This window comes from Scyliorhinus torazame, chromosome 8, assembly GCF_047496885.1.
Source record: "Scyliorhinus torazame isolate Kashiwa2021f chromosome 8, sScyTor2.1, whole genome shotgun sequence".
NCBI lineage: Eukaryota > Metazoa > Chordata > Chondrichthyes > Carcharhiniformes > Scyliorhinidae > Scyliorhinus > Scyliorhinus torazame.
Window position 1 is genome coordinate 229128400 of NC_092714.1, and position 16236 is coordinate 229144635.

The window sequence follows — 16236 nt, forward strand, 5'->3', positions numbered from 1 at the left end:
AGTCTGTTGTTTTTTTCTGACCTATTTGTATGCCTATTCCTTGGATCTAATACTATCTCTAATTTCCCTTGAGCCATGGTTTGCCCATAAATCCTATTTTGCTTTTGGGTCTGACAGGAATAAACAATTATTGCAGTTCACCCATGTGTTCTTTGAATATTTGCTATTGCTTATCCACTGTCATCCTTTTAAGTAATATTTCCCAAACCATCATACCATTGCAGTTACCTTTATTAGGTTTCAGGACCGTAGGCTCAGAATCAACTATGTCACTCTCCATCTTGCTGAAGAATTCTATCATATTATGGTCACTCATCCCCATCGGGCCTTGCACAACTAGACTGCTAATTATTCCTTCCTCATCACAGTGGCAAAGTAGTTAGCACTGCTGCCTCACAGAGGCAGGGACCTGGTTTGATTCCGGCTTTGGGTGATTGTCTTTGTGGAGCTTGCACATTCTTCCTGTATCTCCGTGGGTTTCTAATGGGTGCTCCGGTTTCCTCGTACAGTCCAAAGATGTGGAAAATTATCCCTTTGTGTCCAGGGATGTGCACGTTAGGTGGGGTTACAGGGATAGGGCGGGGGAGTCGGCCTACAAGGTCAGTGTAGATTGATGGGCCAAATGGCCTCCTTCTGCACTGTAGGCGTTCTACGATTCTATGATTACACAACATCCAATCTAGGATGGCCTGTAATCCTGTTTCCTTGACATATTGGTCTAGAAAACCATCTGTATATACTCCAGGAATTCCTTCTCTACAGCAGTGATTTTCAAAAAGGGGGTCATGACCCATGGATGGGCCAACAGAAGGTGTAGCATGGGTCATCAAAAGGTCACCAAAATGATCCCCAAATATTGCCTGACCATGTTTACCATTTTCTCTCTCTGTAAATTCTCACTGTGTTACAGTGTATGACCACACGAATCTGATGAAGAAGCCGGCGCCATGGACTTCCTTTGCTCTCAGAGTACAGATGGGCAGTTTGCAGTCCAAGACCTGTAAAATTCTCTTTGGGTGGCATATCCTGCTACTGTGTTCAGTGTCAGGATCTTGAGTTCAGTGTGGTATTATTGCTTGAGTTCAGCGTGTCACAAACAAACCCTGTGCGTCTATTATCATTCTCTCAGTTAACTCGGACAAACAACCTTCTCCAGCCCTACCAGCTCTTATGTCTACTCCTTCCACTTCCGAATTGTGTCTCCACACCAGGGCTCTTGTCCTTCAAGAACGCTTCATTTTTTCATCACGTCCCCCGCCGCTATCCACCCCCTCTTCCCAGGCACTCGTCCCCAAGCATCCATCTTTGCCGTGTGGCTACATGGACTCCATCAGCTGAATCCGCTCCTCTACCGCAAGGACCTTTGTATCTACCTTTATCGGGGCTTGAATTGTTCGCCAAAGATGGCATTAGCTGGCGACTAAGCTATACTCATGTACACGAGCTGGTAAAATGTTGCAGATATATGGAATGGAATGTGTCTGCACGTTTTGCATATTGGTCAGCTGAGCTGTGCCCAGCATTGTTTATTGTTAGCATGCTTTCAGTCTTTACATAATTACGTGGGAAACGGAACTAACAGGTGTCCAGTGACATTCTGTCTGACTGCGTTTTTCATTCAACGGTTAGGGTTCCTGTTTCTGAAGTTGAAGTTTTGAGTTTAATTTCCTATCCGAGGACCTGTTAGGTTTTGAATGCGTGAACTTGACATTGCTAAAACTGTGCAATACTGAGCCTGTTGATTTTTCCAGCGCTTGCACGCAATTTTCCAAATACAAACAATGGGTATGAAGAAATAAAATAATCAAATAATCCTGAGTTACACCCTTTCGCAAAGTGTCAGGGTGGAGCTGTACTTTAATGTGAAACAGCAGCTCAATTTGCAAATTTACATTCAATAATACCAAAGAGCCAACAATGAATGTGACTTTTTACAAGTATTTCTGGAGAATCTTTTGTGAATGTGGCGTGAGTCGCGATAGTCGGCCATCCTGTGAGTGTGGGTTGCTTGGAAAAAATGTTTGAAAACACTGCTCTACAGTATTGTTACTAATTTGATTTGCCTAATCTATATGCAGATTAAAGTCACCCATTATTGCAGATGTTTCTTTGTTGCATGGGTCTCTAATTTCCTTTTTAATGCCTTTCCCAACGTCAACACTACAGTTTGGCAATCTATGTACGACCCCCACAGGTGGTGGGGGGGAAGAATGGATGGGAGGGGAATGGATGGGGGGAGGGCGAGGATGTAGAAAGACATGTAGAATTGAGTACAAATCCCATAGAAAGAAAAATGGTCTATTTTATTTGTCGGGAGAGCCGTGAACATAGCCTTACATTTACAGAATTATGATTTTCTCTTGATTTCAGGTTGTGAATTAGTCTTCATTTTTAAATGGTCTGCTTATCCTGAACATCTGAAATGTTGTCTTTTTGAGGTAGCCTGCATTACTCATGACTATCATTCTTTTGTGTTGTGTGTTTATGACTGATTAACGGCTATAACATTCATGGCATTTCCAAATTTCAATCAAAGCCACGGAGTTTACATTTGTGACTTTTGACCTTCGTCTTTACTGCTTGAATGGTAACCAAGAAAAAAAGGTTTGTTTGCTCTTAATTTTATTTTAAAGATCATCAACAGTGGCTTAGATCCTGCCTGGTTTTCATTCCATTGCACATCATCCATTTTATTGAAATCAATGTGCCATTGCAGGTTACAACCAAGGTGGTGAAGGTGAAAATCTACCCCAGTGAATCCCCTCAATATTGATGCAGCCTTTGCTACATATGCATCACTGGTGTATCTGCTGGATGCAATTTTGAGGTTGTGGGGAGATGACTTCAAAACATTTCTTGCCTTGCATCAAGGAATGAACCATTATAATATTGCCCTCTTTACAGCAGGCCACCTTAAGGTTTCGGACATGCAGTTTTTTTTTAAAGTTCTCTTTACAAACCTGCTGTTTTGTTAACTCAGATTCATGTAATTTTCCCTGTATTTGTAAAAGGAAGAACTTGTAGTTGTACAACGCCTTTTTACATTTCAGGGTGCCACATTTGTGTTTTTACATTGTCGGGTTGAAATTTATAGTGATGCTTTCTCAGTGAAAATGCTATATTTTTCACTGAACGTTCACTGACAAAGTAATATTTTTTTTTACATAGATTGGGTGGCGATAAAATACTTCTACTTTCAGCTACTTCGTGGGGATCAGTGATCACCCTTACTCCACTGATTGTACACTGGAGCTCTAGACCGATCATTCTTTTAACTTTATCCAGATTCCTAATGGGCCTATTACAGGGTGAGTAGCAACGATGGGGAGGGGGAGAGAATTTTCTCTGAAATGCATTTAAACATTTGAGTGGATGACTGCTGGGATTTTTCTCTCACATTTACATTTTCTAACTTTCCATACAACTAGACTTGGTGAAACATAAATGAACAATTTACAAAAGATGTCACCACAAGCCAAAAGTCTGAGCGAGCCTTGGTCAGTTGTGTCCCTTTTCATAATAAAGCTTCCAAAATTATTAATGTTTCCCCACAAGCCCACAAAAAAGATACATTTAAAGCATCTTGGGGTATTGGAGCCTGTGTGAACTACTTGGGTCGGAAGATGTCGCAACACTAGAAAGGGGAATGTCTGAACAGGGTGAGGGACAAGATCCTAGTGGAATTGGTAAATAGGACTGTTGGGTGGTTAAAATACCCTAAAGATATTTAGAAGGGATGAGAGCAAAGTGCAGAGTACAAAAAGAAAATTAATTGCCTAGATTTTGTAATCAGTGGCAAAATAATGGTGCATGCTGTGGACCACCGAAAAAGTGGCCCACAAAGCGCTGGTGGTGTGGTAGTTCATCTGGCACTAACTATAAGGGATCGCTGGTATTCTCCAACTGTGATGTAATTGTTGGCAAAGCAACCTCATTCAATTGGAGTAACGTTTTTTGCTTTTTTTAAATTTCAACAGCATACTTATTGGAGGAGCAGTGAATCACTGACAGAACCTTATAGATTTCTGTGTTTAATTGTGCACGTGCATATACCTGAAGTTACTGTCTATTTAACAGTTGTAGTAATGCTGAGTGCCGATGGCCTGGCACAGTAGCACAGTGGTTAGCACCGTTGCTTCACACCATCAGGGTCCCAGGTTCGATTCTTGTCTGCTGAGTCTGCACGTTCTCCCGCGGTCTGCGAGGGTTTCCTCCGGGTGCTCTGGTTTCCTCCCACAAGTCCCGAAAGACGTGCTGTTAGGTGATTTGGACATTCTGAATTCTCCCTCAGTGTACCTGAACAGGCGCCAGAGTGTGGTGACGAGGGGATTTTCACAGTAAATTCATTGCAGTGTTAATGTAAGGCTACTTGCGACAAAAGATTATAATTATTACCTCTGGCTCATTCTGGCTGTGTAGATCAACATCCTATTAGCTTTGTTGATAGCTGTTTTGTTAGTGATTTGACATATTTAGCAGTGATTTCTTTCAACATTGCTTTATGTTAATATCATTCATGAAGCACATATGTTGTCTATTTTCCTGCCTATTTGTAACATTTTAATGCTGAAGCAACTGGGTAGATAGCTGTGTAAATTGCACAAATATATCGATAATTTTTAAGCAATCAGTAGGAATGTGAAAATGTTGCTCCATAAGTCACTTAAAAAAAATTACCTTGTTTATCTGCTAAAAGTACAATCATTTTGTCTGGACTTTTCCCAAAGCTTCATTTGATAAGGTTCCCCATGGTAGGCTTATGCAGAAAGTAAGGAGGCATGGGATAGTGGGAAATTTGGCCAGTTGGATAACAAACTGGCTAACCAATAGAAGTCAGAGAGTGGTGGTGGATGGCAAATATTCAGCCTGGATCCCAGTTACCAGTGGCGTACTGCAGGAATCAGTTCTGGGTGCTCTGCTGTTTGTGATTTTCATTAATGACTTGGATGAGGGAGTTGAAGGGTGGGTCAGTAAATTTGCAGACGATACGAAGATTGGTGGAGTTGTGGATAGTGAGGAGGGCTGTTGTCGGCTGCAAAGAGACATAGATAGGATGCAGAGCTGGGCTGAGAAGTGGCAGATGGAGTTTAACCCTGAAAAGTGTGTGGTTGTCCATTTTGGAAGGACAAATATGAATGTGGAATACAGGGTTAACGGTAGAGTTCTTGGCAATGTGGAGGAGCAGAGAGATCTTGGGGTCTATGTTCATACATCTTTGAAAGTTGCCACTCAAGTGGATAGAGCTGTGAAGAAGGCCTATGGTGTGCTAGCGTTCATTAACAGAGGGATTGAATTTAAGAGCCGTGAGGTGATGATGCAGCTGTACAAAACTTTGGTAAGGCCACATTTGGAGTACTGTGTCCAGTTCTGGTCGCCTCATTTTAGGAAGGATGTGGAAGCTTTGGAAAAGGTGCAAAGGAGATTTAGCAGGATGTTGCCTGGAATGGAGAGTAGGTCTTACGAGGAAAGGTTGAGGGTGCTAGGCCTTTTCTCATTAGAACGGAGAAGGATGAGGGGCGACTTGATAGAGGTTTATAAGGTGATCAGGGGAATAGATAGAGTAGACAGTCAGAGACTTTTTCCCCAGGTGGAACAAACCATTACAAGGGGACATAAATTTAAGGTGAATGGTGGAAGATATAGGGGGGATGTCAGAGGTAGGTTCTTTACCCAGAGAGTAGTGGGGGCATGGAATGCAGTGCCTGTGGAAGTAGTTGAGTCGGAAACATTAGGGACCTTCAAGCAGCTATTGGATAGGTACATGGATTACGGTAAAATTATATAGTGTAGATTTATTTGTTCTTAAGGGCAACACGGTAGCATTGTGGAAAGCACAATTGCTTCACAGCTCCAGGGTCCCAGGTTCGATTCCGGCTTGGGTCACTGTCTGTGCGGAGTCTGCACATCCTCCCCGTGTCTGCGTGGGTTTCCTCCCGGTGCTCCGGTTTCCTCCCACAGTCCAAAGATGCGCAGGTTAGGTGGATTGGCCATGATAAATTGCCCTTGGTGTCCAAAATCGCCCTTAGTGTTGGGTGGAGGTGTTGACTTTGGGTAGGGTGCTCTTTCCAAGAGCCGGTGCAGACTCAATGGGCCGAATGGCCTCCTTCTGCACTGTAAATTCAATGATAGTCTATGATTAATCTAGGACAAAGGTTCGGCACAACATCGTGGGCCGAAGGGCCTGTTCTGTGCTGTATTTTTCTATGTTCTATGTTTACATATACATTAACCCAGAGCTTGTCCTGAACTTCACTCACTGCTAGACTGTTCAATTATTAACAGAAATCGCCTACTTTCAGTGAGCACTAACATTTTCTGTTGCATGTTTTAATCACATTCCCACTTGGGTCACTGTCTGTGCAGGGTCTGCACATTCTCCCCGCATCCGCGTGGGTTTCCTCCGGGCGCTCCGGTTTCCTCCCACAAGTTCCAAAAGACGTGCTTGTTAGGTGAATTGGACGTTTTGAATTCTCCCTATGCACCCGAACAAGCCTCTGAGTGTGGCGACTTGGATTTTCACAGTAACTTCATTGCAGTGTTATTTTAAGCCTATTTGTGACACTAATAAAGATTATTATTATACATTGTGATTTATTATAAGGAAGTGTAATTTAAAAAAAATCTTTTTTATGGGATGTGGGCTTTGTTGGCTAGGCCAGCGTTTATTGCCCATCACTAACTGCCCTTGAGAAGATGTGGTGAGCTGCCTTCTTGAACCACTGCATCCCATGTGGTGCAGGTACACTCACATGCTGTTAGGAAGGGAATTCCAGACTTCCGGGTGCGGCGATGACCAGCTAAGTCGCACGTTTCGGCAGCTCCCGGTGGAACGGACTTTTGGGCTCTTAATAAGAACCCCAACGGCAATTTTAACGGCGAAAAGTACTGTGCGGTAAACCAGAAGGGAATCCCCCCTGGGTACGGATGGAAAAAGGAGAGGAAAGTGGCCGGATTGCGGTGGATCCTCTAGAGCAGCGGCAAGGAAGGCAAGCAAAAACCAAGATGGCGTCGGAAGGTGGCAGTTTAATATGGGGCCCTGAACAACACGAGTTTTTGAAACGCTATGTGGAAGAGCTTAAAAAGGAGATGAAGAAGGAGCTGTTGGCCCCGATATTACAGGCAATTGAAGGGCTAAAAGATGAGCAAAAGACCCAGGAGCGGGAGCTTCGGGTCGTGAAGGCAAAGGCTGCCGAGAACGAGGATGATATACAGGGCCTGGTGGTGAAGACGGAGATGCACGAGGCACACCATAAACGATGTGTGGAAAGGCTGGAGGTGCTGGAGAATAATGCGAGGAGGAAGAATTTAAGGATTCTTGGTCTTTCTGAAGGTGCAGAAGGGGCGGACGTCGGGGCATATGTGAGCACGATGCTGCACTCGTTAATGGGAGCGGAGGCCCCGACGGGTCCGTTGGAGGTGGAGGGAGCATACCGAGTGATGGTGCGAGGACCGAGAGCAGGAGAAATTCCCAGAGCCATAGTGGTGAGATTCCTCCGTTTTAAGGACAGAGAGATGGTCCTCAGATGGGCAAAGAAAACTCGGAGCAGTAGGTGGGAGAACGCGGTGATCCGCGTATATCAAGACTGGAGTACGGAGGTGGCGAGAAGGAGGGCGAGCTTTAATCGGGCCAAGGCGGTGCTTCATAAAAAGAAGATTAAATTTGGAATGCTGCAGCCGGCAAGACTGTGGGTCACATATCAAGGGAAGCACCACTACTTTGAAACGGCGGATGAGGCGTGGACATTTATTGTTGAAGAGAAATTGGAATAAGCGGGTTATTAAAAAAGAACGTTTGAGACAAAGTGGTGGGGCGAATATGGGGGCGAAGAGGGGGGAAAAAAGAGGGGAGAGATGATTTTTATGTTGTTAATCCTGCGACCCGGTAACTTTTCTCTCTTCCACAGGTTGTGGGGGAGGGAGGAAGGGCGGTGGAGGAGCTGGGGGCGTAGGCCATTGGGGGCGGGGCCAAAAGGGAAGCGCGGGCTTTGTTCCCGCGCTATGATAATTATGGCGGGAATAGGGAAGCAGGAAGGAGGGGGCGTCGCACGGTGCGAGCCGAGGTCACGGGGGGAAGCCGAGGTCGGCCAGAGTTTGCTGACTTCTGGGAGCAACATGGGGGGTGTAACTACGCTAGTGGGGGATCTAGCGGGGGTGGTGGGAGGGGGGATTTACTGGGTTGCTGCTGCTGGGGAGAAGGGGGAGCTGGTATGGGGTGGGGTGGGCGGGGCGGGAGGGCACCGCCTGGGGGGGACACAGCTGCGTGGGAACCGGGTGAGGAGCTGGATAAAAGGGGATGGCTAATCGACAAGGGGGGGGGGGGATAAAGAGCCCCCCAACCCGGCTGATCACGTGGAATGTGAGAGGGCTGAACGGGCCGATAAAGAGGGCACGGGTACTCGCACACCTTAAGAAACTTAAGGCAGATGTGGTTATGTTACAGGAGACGCATTTGAAACTGATAGACCAGGTTAGACTGCGCAAAGGATGGGTGGGGCAGGTGTTTCATTCGGGGCTAGATGCGAAAAACAGGGGGGGGGGCTATACTAGTGGGGAAGCGGGTAATGTTTGAGGCAAAGACCATAGTGGCGGATAGTGGGGGCAGATACGTGATGGTGAGTGGCAAATTACAGGGGGAGGCGGTGGTCTTGGTGAACGTATATGCCCCGAACTGGGATGATGCCAACTTTATGAGGCGCATGTTAGAACGTATCCCGGACCTAGAGGTGGGGAAGTTGGTAATGGGTGGAGATTTTAACACGGTGCTGGAACCAGGGCTGGACCGATCGAGGTCCAGGACTGGAAGGAGGCCGGCAGCAGCCAAGGTGCTTAAAGACTTTATGGAGCAGATGGGAGGAGTAGACCCATGGAGATTTAGCAGACCTAGGAGCAAGGAGTTTTCGTTTTTCTCCTATGTCCACAAAGTTTATTCGCGAATAGACTTTTTTGTTTTGGGAAGGGCGTTGATCCCGAAGGTGAGGGGGACGGTGTATACGGCGATAGCTATTTCGGATCACGCTCCACACTGGGTGGGCTTGGAGATAGGGGAGGAAAAAGAACGGCGTCCACCCTGGAGAATGGACATGGGACTAATGGCGGATGAGGGTGTGTGTCTAAGGGTGAGGGGGTGTATTGAAAAGTACTTGGAACTCAATGATAATGGGGAGGTCCAGGTGGGAGTGGTCTGGGAGGCGCTGGAGGCAGTGGTTAGAGGGGAGCTGATATCAATCAGGGCACATAAAGGAAAGCAGGAGAGTAGGGAACGGGAGCGGTTGCTGCAAGAACTTCTGAGGGTGGACAGGCAATATGGGGAGGCACCGGAGGAGGGACTGTACAGGGAAAGGCAAAGGCTACACGTAGAATTTGATTTGCTGACAAAGGGTACTGCAGAGGCACAGTGGAGGAAGGCACAGGGTGTACAGTACGAATATGGGGAGAAGGCGAGCAGGTTGCTGGCCCACCAATTGAGGAAAAGGGGAGCAGCGAGGAAAATAGGGGGAGTGAGGGATGAGGAGGGAGAGATGGAGCGGGGAGCGGAGAGAGTGAATGGAGTGTTCAAGGCATTCTATGAAAGATTATATGAAGCTCAGCCCCCGGATGGGAAGGAGAGAATGATGTGTTTTCTGGACCAGCTGGAATTTCCTAAGGTGGAGGAGCAGGAGAGGGTGGGACTGGGAGCACAGATCGAAATGGAGGAAGTAGTGAAAGGAATTAGGAGCATGCAGGCGGGAAAGGCCCCGGGACCGGATGGATTCCCAGTTGAATTTTACAGGAAATATGTGGACTTGCTCGCCCCGCTACTGATGAGAACTTTTAATGAGGCGAGGGAAAGGGGACAGCTGCCCCCGACTATGTCAGAGGCAACGATATCGCTTCTCCTAAAGAAGGAAAAAGACCCGCTGCAATGCGGGTCCTATAGGCCAATTTCCCTCCTGAACGTAGACGCTAAGATTCTGGCCAAGGTAATGGCAATGAGGATAGAGGATTGTGTCCCGGGGGTGGTCCATGAGGACCAAACTGGGTTTGTGAAGGGGAGACAGCTGAATACGAATATACGGAGGCTGCTAGGGGTAATGATGATGCCCCCACCAGAGGGGGAAGCGGAGATAGTGGTGGCGATGGATGCCGAGAAAGCATTTGATAGAGTGGAGTGGGATTATTTGTGGGAGGTGTTGAGGAGATTTGGCTTTGGAGATGAGTATATTAGATGGATACAGCTGCTGTATAGGGCCCCGATGGCGAGTGTGGTCACGAATGGACGGGGGTCTGCGTATTTTCGGCTCCATAGAGGGACGAGGCAGGGATGTCCTCTGTCCCCATTATTGTTTGCACTGGCGATAGAGCCCCTGGCAATAGCATTGAGGGGTTCCAGGAAGTGGAGGGGAGTACTCAGGGGAGGAGAAGAACACCGGGTATCTCTGTATGCGGACGATTTGTTGTTGTATGTGGCGGACCCGGCGGAGGGGATGCCAGAGATAATGAGGATACTTGGGGAATTTGGAGAATTTTCAGGATATAAACTGAACATGGGGAAAAGTGAGTTGTTTGTGGTGCATCCAGGGGAGCAGAGCAGAGAAATAGAGGACTTACCGCTGAGGAAGGTAACAAGGGACTTTCGCTACTTGGGGATCCAGATAGCCAAGAATTGGGGTACATTGCATAGGTTAAATTTAACGCGGTTGGTGGAACAGATGGAGGAGGACTTCAAGAGATGGGACATGGTATCCCTGTCACTGGCAGGGAAGGTGCAGCCGGTTAAAATGGTGGTCCTCCCGAGATTCCTCTTTGTGTTTCAGTGCCTCCCGGTGGTGATCACGAAGGCTTTTTTCAAAAGGATTGAGAAGAGTATCATGAGTTTTGTGTGGGCCGGGAAGACCCCGAGAGTGAGGAAGGGATTTTTGCAGCGTAGTAGGGATAGGGGGTGGCTGGCACTACCGAGCCTAAGTGAGTACTACTGGGCCGCCAATATCTCAATGGTATGTAAGTGGATGGGAGAAGAGGAGGGAGTGGCGTGGAAGAGATTGGAGAGGGCGTCCTGCAGGGGGACTAGCCTACAAGCTATGGTGACGGCGCCGTTGCCGTTCTCACCGAAGAAATACACCACAAGCCCGGTGGTGGTGGCTACTCTGAAAATTTGGGGGCAGTGGAGACGGCATAGGGGAAAGACGGGAGCCTCGGTGTGGTCCCCGATAAGAAATAACCATAGGTTTGCTCCGGGGAGAATGGATGGGGGATTTGGAACATGGCAAAGAGCAGGAGTAACACAATTGAGAGATCTGTTTGTAGATGGGACGTTTGCAAGTCTGGGAGCGCTGACCAAAAAATATGGGTTGCCCCAGGGGAATGCATTCCGGTATATGCAACTGAGGGCTTTTGCGAGGCAACAGGTGAGGGAATTCCCGCAGCTCCCGACGCAGGAGGTGCAGGACAGAGTGATCTCAAAGACATGGGTGGGGGACGGTAAGGTATCAGACATATATAGGGAAATGAGGGACGAGGGGGAGATTATGGTAGATGAGCTGAAAGGGAAATGGGAAGAAGAGCTGGGGGAGGAGATTGAGGAGGGGCTGTGGGCTGATGCCCTAAATAGGGTAAACTCATCCTCCTCGTGTGCCAGGCTAAGCCTGATACAATTTAAGGTGTTACACAGGGCGCATATGACTGGAGCACGGCTCAGTAAATGTTTTGGAGTAGAGGATAGGTGTGCGAGATGCTCGAGAAGCCCAGCGAATCACGCCCACATGTTCTGGTCATGTCCGGCACTACAGGGGTTTTGGGTGGGGGTGACAAAGGTGCTTTCGAAGGTGGTGGGGGTCCAGGTCGAACCAAGCTGGGGGTTGGCTATATTCGGGGTTGCAGAAGAGCCGGGAGTGCAGGAGGCGAAAGAGGCTGATGTTTTGGCCTTTGCGTCCCGAGTAGCCCGGCGCAGGATACTGTTGATGTGGAAGGAAGCCAAGCCCCCAGGTGTGGAGACCTGGATAAATGACATGGCAGGGTTTATAAAGCTGGAACGGATTAAGTTCGTCCTAAGGGGATCGGCTCAAGGGTTTACCAGGCGGTGGCAACCGTTCGTCGAATACCTCACAGAAAGATAGAGGGAATGGAAAAGAAGAAGACAGCAGCAGCAACCCGGGGGTGGGGGGGGGGGGGGGGGGGGGGGGGGGAGGAACCAGAAGGACTCTCAGGGATGTTAGTGTATAAGTATAATATGTATAGGTTGTTGTTATAGGTAATTGTATACTGGACGGCTGAATTGTATTTTTTGGAGGGTATTTATTTGGGACAAGGCAGTGGCCATTTAGTTTTTAAAAAAATTTTGATGTTTATATATTATTTATTTCTTGTTTAAAAAACTGGCCATTGTTATTTATATTGTTATATTACTGTGTGAAAGATCACAATGTACTGTTATGGTTGGCCAAAAATTTTGAATAAAATATATTTTTTAAAAAAAGGAAGGGAATTCCAGGATCTGGATCCAGTGATAGTGAAGGAATGGTGATAGGTTTCCAAGTCAAACAAAGAACAAAGAACAAAGAAATGTACAGCACAGGAACAGGCCCTTCAGCCCTCCAAGCCCGTGCCGACCATACTGCCCGACTAAACTACAATCTTCTACACTTCCTGGGTCCGTATCCTTCTATTCCCATCCTATTCATATATTTGTCAAGATGCCCCTTAAATGTCCCTATCGTCCCTGCTTCCACTACCTCCTCCGGTAGTGAGTTCCAGGCACCCACTACCCTCTGCGTAAAAAACTTGCCTCGTACATCTACTCTAAACCTTGCCCCTCTCACCTTAAACCTATGCCCCCTAGTAATTGACCCCTCTACCCTGGGGAAAAGCCTCTGACTATCCACTCTGTCTATGCCCCTCATAATTTTGTATACCTCTATCAGGTCGCCCCTCAACCTCCTTCGTTCCAGTGAGAACAAACCGAGTTTATTCAATCGCTCCTCATAGCTTATGCCCTCCATACCAGGCAACATTCTGGTAAATCTCTTCTGCACCCTCTCTAAAGCCTCCACATCCTTCTGGTAGTGTGGCGACCAGAATTGAACACTATACTCCAAGTTTGGCCTAACTAAGGTTCTATACAGCTGCAACATGACCTGCCAATTCTTATACTCAATGCCCCGGCCAATGAAGGCAAGCATGCCGTATGCCTTCTTGACTACCTTCTCCACCTGTGTTGCCCCTTTCAATGACCTGTGGACCTGTACTCCTAGATCTCTTTGACTTTCAATACTCTTGAGGGTTCTACCATTCACTGTATATTCCCTACCTGCATTAGCCCTTCCAAAATGCATTACCTCACATTTGTCCGGATTAAACTCCATCTGCCATCTCTCCGCCCAAGTCTCCAGACAATCTAAATCCTGCTGTATCCTCAGACAGTCCTCATCGCTATCCGCAATTCCACCAACCTTTGTGTCGTCTGCAAACTTACTAATCAGACCAGTTACATTTTCCTCCAAATCATTTATATATACTACAAAGAGCAAAGGTCCCAGCACTGATCCCTGTGGAACACCACTGGTCACAGCCCTCCAATTAGAAAAGCAGGATGGTCAGTGACTTGGGAAGGGAATTTCCAAGTGGTGGTGTTCCCTTTATCTGCTGCCCTTGTCCTTCTAGATAGTGGTCATGAGTTTGGAAGGTGCTGCTGATGGAGCCTTGGTGAGTTCCTGCAGTGCATCTTGGCGATGGTACCCTCAGCTGCTACTGTGCATCAGTGGTGGAGGGAGTGAATGTTTGTGGAAGGGGGAGTAATCATGCTGGCTGCTTTGTCCTGGGTGTTGAGTTTAATAAGGCTTGCGGAGGCCAAAGTAAGCAACAGTAAATTACATTTATTTTACAACAATTATATGCATGGGTACAGGTAGAACCTCACCAGGTACTCAGCTGACCTTTTATACAAGATGGGGTAAGCTACCCGACCCCTAGCGGGGTGGATCGTACTCCTCAAGGAGCATGGGGAAAACAGTCATCCCCACAGCATGTGTCCCATGTAGGTTATTACACTGAGCTTCTTGAGTGTTGTTGGAGCTATACTCATGTAGGCAAGGGCGGAGTATTCCATCACACTCCTGACTTGTGCCTTGTAAGTGGTGGAAAGGCTTTGGGGTGTCAGCAAGTGAGTTACTCGCTGCAGGATTCCTACCCTTTAAACTGTTCTTGTAGTTACAATATTTATATGACTACTCCAGTTCTGTTTTTGGCCTATAGTAATCCCCAGAATGTTGGTAGTGTGGAATTCAGTGGGGATAATGCCATTGAATGTCAAGGGGAGATGGTTTGACTTTCGCTTGTTGAGATGGTTATTACCTGGCACTTGTATGGCGAAAATTTAACTTGCCACTTGTCAGCTCAAGCCTGGATATTGTCCAGATCTTGCTGCATTTGCACGAGGACAGTTTCAGTGACTGAAGAGTCGAGAATGGTGCTGATCATTGTGCAGTCATTAGTGAAAATTCCCACATTATGTTGGAAGGAAGGTCATTGATGAAGCAATAACCCTCTGTACCCTTCTCCCTTATGATTATCTAGCCTCCTCCCTTTAACCACATCAATATTATCAACATCAGCAATTCCATCTGTTGGTGAGATCCAAATTCTCCTCACTCTCTGGATAATGATTTTTCTTCTGATTTTCCTGTTTGAATGAAAATGAAAATGAAAACCACTTATTATCGCAAGTAGGCTTCAAATGAAGTTACTGTGAAAAGCCCCTCGTCGCCACATTCCGGCGCCTGTTCGGGGAGGCTGGTACGGGCTGACTAAAGAACAAAGAAAATTACAGCACAGGGACAGGCCCTTTGGCCCTCAAAGCCTGCACCGACCATGCTGCCCATCTGAACTAAAAACCCCTACCCTTTCGGGAACCATATCCCTCCATTCTCATCCTATTCATGTATTTGTAAAGACGCCCCTTAAACGTCACTATCGTCCCTGTTACCACCACCACCCCTGGCAGCGAGTTCCAGGCTCCCACCACCCTCTGTAAAAAATACTTACCTCGTATATCTCCTTTAAACCTTGCTCCTCGCACCTTAAACCTATGCCCCCGAGTAATTGACTATTCCACCCTGGGAAAAAGCTTCTGACTATCCACTCTGTCCATGCTCTTCATAATATTGTAGACCTCTATCAGGGCACCCTTCAACCTCCGTCGTTCCAGTGAGAACAAACCACATTTCTCCAATCTCTCCTCATAGCTAATGCCCTCCATACCAGGCAACATCCTGGTAAATCTTTTCTGTACCCTCTCCAAAGCCTCCACACCTTTCTGGTAGTGTGACAACCAGAATTGAACATCCCAAGTGCGGCCTAACTAAGGTTCTTTAAAGCTGCAACATGACTTGCCAATTTCTAAACTCAATGCCCGACCGATGAAGGCAAGCATGCTGTATGCCTTCTTTTTAAAAAAAAAATATATTTTATTGAAATTTTTCATTCACAATTTTTCCCCTTACACATCAAACAAAAAGAAAAGTTAACAGTACAAGTAACATGATAACTACAATCTAATAAAGAGTAACTAACTAACATGGTAAACTAACCAAATAACCATAAAATGAAACTTCCCCCCACCCCCCCTCCCTCCCTTCCCCCCGCACCCCCCTCCCCCCTGGGTTGCTGCTGCTGGTCATCTATCTTCCCTCTAACGTTCCGCTAGGTAGTCGAGGAACGGTTGCCACCGTCTGGTGAACCCTTGAGCCGATCCTCTCAGCGCAAACTTAATCTGCTCCAGTTTAATGAACCCCGCCATATCGTTTATCCAGGCCTCCAGTCCGGGGGGTTTCGCTTCCTTCCACATGAGTAAAATCCTACGCCGGGCTACTAGGGACGCAAAGGCCAAGACATCGGCCTCTTTTGCCTCCTGCACTCCCGGCTCATCCGCAACTCCAAATAAAGCTAACCCCAGGCTGGTTTGACCCGGACCTTCACCACTTTCGAGATCACTCCTGTCACTCCCCTCCAATACCCCTCCAGTGCCGGGCACAGCAGAACATATGCGTGTGGTTTGCCGGGCTTCCGCCCCACCTCCCACACTTGTCCTCCACTCCGAAGAACCTGCTCAACCTTGCTCCCGTTATGTGTGCACTATGCAGCACCTTAAATTGAATCAGGCTAAGCCTGGCACACGAGGAAGAGGAATTTACCCTGCTTAGGGCATCCGCCCACAGACCCTCCTCTATCTCCTCCCCGAGCTTTTCTTCCCATTTTCCTTTCAGT

The 16236-nt window shown here is 47.2% G+C and overlaps 1 protein-coding gene across 3 annotated transcripts in view; it reads left to right on the forward strand.

Annotated features, from left to right (window-relative positions):
• The window catches only part of slc17a9b (solute carrier family 17 member 9b), a 95786-nt gene that overhangs the window by 16057 nt on the left and 63493 nt on the right, over nucleotides 1–16236 (forward strand). For all 3 annotated transcript variants that reach the window (XM_072514885.1, XM_072514884.1, XM_072514886.1), the window contains one exon: nucleotides 3169–3308. In XM_072514885.1, the coding sequence (XP_072370986.1) occupies nucleotides 3169–3308 (140 nt within the window). The remainder of the gene's footprint in view (nucleotides 1–3168; nucleotides 3309–16236) is intronic.